Source organism: Prionailurus viverrinus, chromosome D1 (assembly GCF_022837055.1).
Source record: "Prionailurus viverrinus isolate Anna chromosome D1, UM_Priviv_1.0, whole genome shotgun sequence".
In the NCBI taxonomy this organism is placed as follows: domain Eukaryota; kingdom Metazoa; phylum Chordata; class Mammalia; order Carnivora; family Felidae; genus Prionailurus; species Prionailurus viverrinus.
Window position 1 is genome coordinate 114,023,171 of NC_062570.1, and position 8,581 is coordinate 114,031,751.

Here is an 8,581-nt window from a genome sequence, read left to right on the forward strand (position 1 = left end):
CGACCGTGGGGCGGTTATCTTGGGGTCAGAGGCGACCGTGCAAGGGCTGTCCCTCCCCAGCCCCCAGCCGGGAGCCGCAGAGCGGAAGGGGTGTCCAGCCAGCTCCTCAAGCCCGCCTGTGGGTGGGGGTGGAGCAGCCCCCCCTCGAGCAGCCCCTCCCAAGCTGCAGGCCCGCTTCCTGGATTCCTGAGGATCTGAAGGCAGCCCCCACTGCTGCCCCCCCCATCCAGCCTTCCCTCCTCCCTCCTCCCTCGGCAGGGAGCAGACTCTGCCGGCCCCAGGGGTGCCGGGGAGACCGGGGACGCTGCTGCTCTGCTCGCCAGCCCCTTCCGCCTCCCCGCAGAAAGACGCTCAGGCTGCAGGGGGGGTGGGGGACACTGGGGTCTCGGCGAGGCTGAAGAGTGGGGCGGTGACGGGGGGCCATGCCGGGTTATGCAGGGCGGCCGGCGCTGGACCTGCTTGGATGAAGGATGGGATTCCTCTCCCAGCCTTGAGTTGGGGTCCTCAGGGCCATGGGGCCCCATGAATTATTTCTCTAAGGAGAATACCGTTGACTCTGCTCTCCGGTCGTCTTCCGGACCTTCCCCATCACTTTAAATCAATGCTGAAGGGCGGCGTTTGCCCGGACCTTCACCCTCCAAGTGGAGGGAGCTGCGAGGCCCACGTGGTGCAGCCGTCCCCCGTCTGGGTGTCCCTCTGGGCAGGGGGGTGGGTTGCTGAGCCAGTCCTCACTTCTACCTGCCCTCGCGAGGCCCCCAGAAGAGGGGAGCGCAGGAGGGCAGCACTCGAGGACGGGGACCCAGGGGGTGATGTGGCCCCCCCAATGATTTCTGGCTTGCTCCCAAATCCCCAGGCCCAACCTGTCTGCACGAAACCCACGCAGACACGCTCGTGCCGATGGCCCCAGCTGGGTTCGCCCGGGACCCTCAGCAGGAGGGCTCCCCGCCCCCACCCCCCGGCTGCAATGGGGTCCCCCCCCTTAACTCGGGGGACCAGAACGGGTCACGCCATCACCCAGGCCCTGCTCCATCCGTGCAGCCAGGCGCCCGTGTGTGCCCGTGGGGTGCAGCCCTGCACGGGGACACCGGGTACAGAGGAGAACGGAGTCGGGGGTCTTTACTCCACACGCAGGATTTTATTGGGGCCGTCACAGGCCGAACCAGCCGGGGACACCACCACGCCGCGGGTCCCGGCTCTGCCTCCGCCGCTGCTCATCCAGGAGCCTGTCCTGGATGTCTTCATCGCTAGGGCTGCCGTCAGGGCTCTGCTTTTTCTCGGGAAACAGATCGGGGAACGTGAAGGTCTGTCCGTGCGCCTACGGAGAAAAGGCAAGGCCTCCAGCACCGCGCCGAGGACAGGGACACCGGGGCCCTCCGGCGCGGCGCGGAGCCCGGGGCTCGGACACGCGGCCAGCGTCTCGGGGGCGAAGGTCCTCGCCTAGAAAATAAACATCTCGGCCTGCTGCTGGCTTTTATCTAACAGCGGGAAGCCATTACCCCGGACAATGCCCCTTTTCATCGACATTATCTCTCCGAGGCCTGGTGTCTGCATTGGCTGGAGCCTCATTAAAAGCAGCCCAGCAAAGCGCCCATTCACCGGGCGCGGGGGCAGCCCGGCCGGACTGGGGGGCAGGAGCGCGGGGCAGGAAAACCCGGCACAAACAGCGTCTGGTGCCACACTGAAACTTTTTCCATCCAAAATACCTAAAGGCCTTTACCCACATTAAAGACTACCCCTCCTCCCGGCTCGGAGCTTGGCAAATGAGACGCGTGTAACGTACAAAGAAATGTACATATGCAGCAGTCTATAAATCAAGACCGGCTTTGCAAATTAACTGGTTTTACGTCTTTCACTAAAAGTTCAGACTGTGCCAGTGTCGGCCAAGCCCCAACCCAGACCCCCGAGCATGTGTGCGGGGGCACTGGCCGGGCCCGCTGGTGCGGAGGCGGGCGCTCTGCCCGCTCCCCGGGGACCCGGGCAACCGTGAGGTGCTGTTTCAATTTGCTAAATACCCCGGAGCAGCTCCCCAGATCGGGGGCGCGGGAGGGGACGCGCCAGGGCAGCGCCGTCTGCTTCCAGACGGGCGAAGAAGGATGCAGGGCGGCCTCCGTATCTGGAAAATTTTAATAAGTAAAATCGGTAAAGCGCGCTGGTTGTTGGAGACCCTTGTTTTGTAAAGAAATTTGGCTTTGGGCAGGCGGCCAAGTATGATCTGAAACAGCCCACCCCCACCCCGAGAAGAGGAGGTTTATGAATTCTGATCACACGGCGTGGGGCGCAGGCCCCAGTAAGAAAGCAGGGCTGTGTGCACGCGGTAGCCAGCCTGCTGCAGGATTAGCTTACACAGCTCAAAACTGCTCTTTTTTCTTTTTTAAAATACCAAAGGGCAATAGTTTACATGCAGGGCTGACTGCCCAGAACGGGGGTTTATGTGTAATATATCGAGGTGATTTTGCTAGCTTTCTGAGGTGGGGGAAAACCCAAAATGACATTTTAAAATATAAATACAAAGATGGCAATTTGCAACAGCTCGGGAAAAAACGGAGGGAGCTGCCGGGAGAAATTCTCCCTCTCTTATCCGAGACAACAGCCACTTGTGGGTGCCGACTGGGCCCCCCGGGGCGCCCCTCTGGAGGGAAATTCGCCTTGTACTTCCAAAAGTAAGCCCTCACTGCCTGCGAAGGGGAGAGTGTGAGAAAGGACCGGGACAGGAGACTGTCGGTCCCAAGCGCCCCTCGGGCCATCGGCCGTCCCCCACGGGCTCCCGCCGGCCAGCGACTGCGGTGGGAACGGCAGGCTTCCGCGTGCAGGGTGACGTTCCCCTGGCTGCGTGGGCCACAGGGCCACAGAGATGTTTATCAGGGCGTCGGGGGAAACGTGGGGCCCCCACCCCGCCGGACGGGCTTTTCCGCAGCAGTCAACTCAAAATAGATTCGGAAACTTAATTTGTGTTCGTGATTGACCCTCGTGCGCTTTGCAATTCGCTCTGTTTTTGAAAGCCCCAGCGCGGGGCCCACGGGGACACACGGGGGAGCGGTCGGGCTCGGCACGGGGGTGGGGGCAGAGAAGGGACCCTTTCGGAGGGGAAGGGCCCGAGCTTCCTGCCGGTTTCCAGGCTGGGGGGCGGGGGTCCGTCACAAATGCCACTCTGGGCCGGCAGGAACCATGCCCAGCAGGGACTCTGTCCCCAGTTGTGCTGCCCGATTTCACAGAGGAAGAAAGGCACGTCCAGCGGCAGCTGCGCGCACCAGATCTAAGCAGGCTCCGCTGAGCGAGGTGGGGCCCGGGGAAGAATGCGGGGGCTCGGGTGACTCAGGAGCCGCTTGTAACCGTAGCTGGCCTGCTGGAACCCTGGTGGCGAATGCCGGCACACGGGTGTCGGCCCGCACGCCGTGACAGAGACAGATGGCCCGATTTCACACACGGGACACAGGCGCCTTTATAAGGCCAACGGCCGCTCTCTCCACCTGGATAGGCTGGTTTTGTGCACGGCAAACATTAGGCCAAATAATTACGGGGGCCCCTGCTTGAAACAGCAACTGCAGTCAGAAAAGCTGCCGTGCTCACCCCGTCCTGCAAGCAACGGCCTCCTAGCGCCTAAAATGGGGCCGCGGGCCCAGGGGGTTTGCAATAGCTCTACTGCCATCTAGCGGCCACGGCCGGCCGCCTCCCGCCGTGAGCTCCGGACAAGGAGGAAGCCCCTGCCCCCGGCTCCCCGCCGCGTGTTTCCAACAGCGGGGGGCGGGGGGGGGGGGGTGGGGGGCAGCCAACCGACCCTGCAAGGAGGGCCCTCGCTGGCAGGTCCTCACAGAGACCAAGGGGAGGCCCTGCTGGGGGTCCTGGAGGGCTCGTCCGAGGAGGCTCCAGCGGGGTCACCTCACGCTGGACGGAAAGGCCTGAGCAGGGGGCTGGGAAGCCGGCTTTCACTCGCCACGGCTCTGGTCTCTGGCTGGCAAAAGCTGTGACGGGGTCCTGGACCCTCTTCCCGAGCCCCCGGCCAGGCAGCACACGATCCACAGGACGGGGCAGAAAGTGCCGGTGCCCCACAACCCAGTCCAGAGGGGAGGGGGCTCAGCCAGGGCCCCGGGGCGCGGCGAACCCACCCAGGCTCGGAGGCGGCTGCCCCCCACCCCCCGCCCAGGGCAGTAACTGCCTCCCAGCCTGAGGCCTGTCGGAGGCCAGGCCAGGCCGTCCATCCGCGGCAGGAGCCCCTTCGGTGCTCGGAGAGCCCTGGTTTCTGCCTGAGCCCGAACCCCCTGGACCTGAGTGGACCCGCCTGTGGCCACAGCACGTTCAAAGTCCAAGGGCGCGACACAGCTGGCCCCTGAGAAGTTCCTAAATGCCCTGCGCGGTCCCCTCCCATCAGCTGAATGTGCTCGGAATGCCAGCTCAGCCTGGGGATTCGCTGGGGGTTAGAACTAATCGCAGGCTCGGCCCCGCGCGCCGCGGGCCTGGAAATCCTGCCTCGCAGGGCCCCAGGCGGGGGCTGCTGCACAAACATGTCCCCTGCACCAAGGTCACGGTCGTGATAAGTCACGCCCATGACTTGGGACTCTGCCCGAAGCCCACTCACCAGCTGCACATAGGCCACCTTGTAGTCTGGTTTCTTCATCCTGACGTTTCTGTAATCCCTCTTCCTGTTGGAACCTGTCGGGGGGGAGGGGGGAACACTTTACTCCAAGCACGAGATTTCCAGTGCAACTAACCCAGGAACCCACTTTCTAGAAAGAGGCAAACGTGGAAGAATTGGTCGGTCTCCCACAGGTTACAGCAGGTCACGCCCGAAAGGTGACCGGTGCACATTTACCAAGTACGCTCGGGGCGGTGAGCACCGCCAGGCTCTGCTGGTGAAAACGCAAACTTGTCTGAGCAACTCGAGAAACCCCTATTTCCCGCGCGTCAGCACTGCGACCCCCGTGGGCTGCCTCCCCTCACGCAGGAGGCTGCCGGGTGGGGGGACGGAGGTTAAGGGAACAAAGAGGAAAGCACTTTGCTGACCGGCTCCCGAGGCAGAGGGGAAGCGGGCTGCACGGCCTGGGCAGGGCGGGAGCAGGAGCGGGGCCGGCCCGCCCGGGTTCCGTCCCAGCTCTGCCCTGTGGGCAGCGAGGGCCTGGGAGGCTGCTTCACCCTGAGTGCCTCAGTTCCCTCACGTGCCAGGAAGCAGATGAGGGGAGCCCACCCCCCGGCAGGGCGGCAGGGGCCCGGCACGCACCGTGCTGCACCCTCGTCCGCACGGCGGCCACGGGCACGTTGTAGATGCGCTCGAGGTAATTCCTGACGTCCACCCTGGTCATCCTGGGCAGAGGAGAAAAGCGAGACTCAGCCGGGCCGAGATAAACGGCAGCTGGCCGGTGGGGCGTGAGCCACGGTCGATGCGGCCACCAGCCCCGCTGGTGCTGTCCTGCCCTCCACACATTGGTGGGGGGACACGGGGGGACTGGGCAGCTGCAGCCACCATTTGCGCTCACTAGGGGCCAGACCCCCAAGCAGAGCTCTCCGGAGGGAAGGGCCGATCTGGGGGCACCCCCGGGCGGCCAGGAGCCCGGCCCACCATGGCCAGTCCCTTGCACAGCTGCCTCCCCACTGCAAGGTCCTTTCCTGGAAACGGCAGCCAAGGCGTCGGTAGCTTAGGCCCCCAACCTTTGCACCTGACGCGGCATCATAAACCTCATCCTTGGCCACACCTGGCCTCTAAGAGCTGACGCTCAGGCCAAGCCCAGGCCCATGCGCGGGGACAGTCACGTCCTGAGACTCCAGAGAGTGCCCTGCAGCTTGGGTGACAGGACGCTGCGTCCCTCCAGTGGCCAGGGCCTCTGTGAAGGAACCACCTTGAGAACTAGGTTTTGGGAAGCCATGGTAAGGAGCTCCAAGAGGATGGGCCCGCCTGCTGGGAAAAGCACTGAGCTCAATGCAGGAAAAGAAGTGTCAGGCCCTCAACTAGGCTTCCCTGTGGAGGGGCAGCCCGGCCTCGCCCCAGGCTCTGCAAACAGCAGGAAGGCTCTGCAAACACCAGGACCTGGGCCACATTTGCAGAGCAGCTCGGAGAGAGCAAGGGGAAGCCACACCTATGAGCCGGGCTCTGTGACACCAGCAGGTCGGCCAGCCCCTCGGGGGTACTCCCCAGCCCGAACTCGGGGGCTTACTCCATGGGGATCCGGAACTGCACAGTGTCCTCGGGCTGGGCCGTGCCGGGCCGCACCAGCCGAATGAAGAAGTTTGTTCGGAAGACACGGAGCTGGGGGTTGCCCAGCTGGTACAGAGGGTACCTGAGAGGGAGACATTCGTCTGCATCAAACACTCAGAATGCGCGACCCCAGGGCTGCCCCGGCACACCCCCATCTGTTCACCCATAGCCGCAGGAGTGGGAAGCAAAGGGGGGCAGCTCTCCATAGGCCGGCACCCCACGGCCCCCTGTGCTGATGGCATGGCTCTGCCCAGTGTGGGCCCCGAGACCCCTGGTGCCCATCCACTCAGAGTAGCGTGGGCTGCAGACCCTCAGGGCCGGCCCCTGGAAAGGGCCCATGGGAGACTCAAGGAACCGGCCAGCAGAGAGCACGCCCACCGCGGCCCCCCCCCCCCCACACGCTGGTGGCCGGGCTTGGAGACACGCCTGTTCAAGGTGACGGTCCCACCAGCGCGCAGCCCAGCGTGGCGGTGCTCCCTACGAACCCTGGCTTTCCCCGCAGCAGGGGCGTGGGCACCCGCACACCGTATGGGTGGGAGAGCATCACAGTCCCCACCCTGAGGACTCCCAAAGCAGGTGGGCACAGCCGGACAGGCGATGCCACCACCCACAGCCCCGGCCCACTGACACTGCCAACCCCACATGTGCTCTGGGCCTGCGCACGGCAGCGCAGCCGGGTGAGGAGGGTGTCTGAGGTCCAGTCTGCAGGGAGGCCGGAGGCCAGGCCTGGGGGAGGGTGGGCACACAGGGACACGGGGTGCCATCAAGGGCCTCACGGGGACCCCCGGTGACCAAGCTGCGGCGCTGCACACGGCCCCCGATCTTGGGGCACCACCTGCAGTGTGAAGGGAGGCTGGTCGAGGCCAATGCTAGAGCGGGCAGAATGAAGACAGCCAGGGGTTCGGAGGCCCTGGTGAGCCCCAGAGCTGAGCGCCATCTACCTGAGAGCTGCCGGTGACCAAGTCAGCGTGGCAGCTGCCCGGCAGAACCTCCGTGGTGAGAGGGGGGTAAGGGCAGTTTCTGGAGGCTGCAAGGCCTCAGGGAACAAGAGGCCTGCCTTGTTTTACCCTCCACCGGAGTTTGGGCCAACGGCTGGCTACCCAAGGGGCTCACTTATTCCCCCTGGTGACCAACGGCGGCACTGCAGGGGGGGGGCAAAGTCAGGCCCTCTGGGTAACTGTCAACAGACCCTCCACCTCTCCGGGTCCCTGGGTTTGGGGGTGGGGGGAGGCCCAGTGTGAGGGTCGGAGGTTAGAGGCCTGAGCCGGGCAGGGAGCGAGTCTCCCCCGGGGGGGCACGGCCTCAGAACCCCCCTGTCCTCCCCGACGCTGAGCGTCAGGATGAGTCCCAAGGGCCTGCCTGACGCTGGAACCTTCCGGCCCCGGAACAACCAGCACTGCTGAACACCCTCCCTCGGGGCTCCAGAACGGGGCTCTCCCGGCCTGGTGGGAGGGGACGGCACCCCTGCGCGCCCGCCCCGCCCCCTGCCCGGCCCTCCCGCGGATCCCACAAGCGCGGATCCCACAAGCACGTCTCCAGCGGAACTCCCAACTTCTGCTCCCAGCACAGCGCTCTGGCTCGCTGCCACCTGCCCTACCTCCCCGTGGCCCCGAGGGTGACTCACCCGTGACCCCACCCTCCCCGCAGGTCCCGCCGGCTCTCCTCCCGACCCGCGGCCCTGGCTGCTCCCCACGTCCGCGCCGGCCCCTCGGCCCCGCTGCACCTGCCGGGGCGCCCCGGCCTCGCCACAGGCCCGCAGGTCCACCCGGGGCGGCCGCGCGCGAGTGCGTGCGCCACCCGTTCATCCCGGGGCCGGCGCCGCTCGCAGGGGACACGGGGCGTCAGCCTCTAGCGTGGGGGGCGGGCCGCGGGGGTCCCGGCGGACACCCGCACAGTGTCCTCGCCCCGGCGGCGCGGGCGGCGGTGACCCTCCCGGGCGGGCGCCCGTGGTCCGCGCCGCGTCCGCAGCCCCCTGTCCTGCACCCCGCCCCCCACCCCGCCAAGGCCCGCGCCTCGGGCCCCCGGCCCCCGGCCGCTCACAGCACATTCCGCGCCATCGCCGGCTTCCGGGCCGCGGGCGGAAGGAGGAGCACGCACCGCCCGCGTGGACCCGCCACAGCGCCCCCTGGCTTCCGGGAGGGCGCGCGGCGCCCCGCCCCTCGCCCCGCCCCCGCCCCGCCCCACCCACCTGCCCGCCGCCCCGCCCCCCGAGCACACCCCGCCCACAGCCACACCCACTGCCCCGCCCCCGACGGTCCCGCCCACCGCCCCGCCCTTCACACCTGCCCCCAACACCCAGCCCCGTACACCCGTCGCCCATCCCCATTCACCTGCCCCATCGCTCCGCCCACTGTCTCACCACGCCCACTGTCCTGCCCACTGTGTGGCCCACCGCCC

General features: G+C 66.4%; 1 protein-coding gene across 2 annotated transcripts; it reads right to left on the reverse strand.

The window, feature by feature from the left end:
- Positions 1 to 1,113: 1,113 nt before the first annotated feature.
- On the reverse strand, positions 1,114 to 8,342 carry MRPL23 (mitochondrial ribosomal protein L23). Of its 2 annotated transcripts, XM_047823913.1 has the most exons (5): positions 8,225 to 8,342; positions 6,144 to 6,266; positions 5,213 to 5,295; positions 4,574 to 4,647; positions 1,114 to 1,315 (listed from the first exon to the last, which is right to left on the reverse strand). In XM_047823913.1, the coding sequence occupies exons 1-5, from the start codon at positions 8,239 to 8,241 to the stop codon at positions 1,148 to 1,150; spliced, it is 465 nt and encodes a 154-aa protein (XP_047679869.1). In that variant the 5' UTR covers positions 8,242 to 8,342; the 3' UTR covers positions 1,114 to 1,147. The 2 variants fall into 2 exon arrangements, with proteins under 2 accessions (XP_047679869.1, XP_047679870.1); XM_047823914.1 differs by lacking the exon at positions 6,144 to 6,266 and having other exon boundaries at positions 8,225 to 8,281.
- Between the last annotated feature and the right edge of the window lie 239 nt (positions 8,343 to 8,581).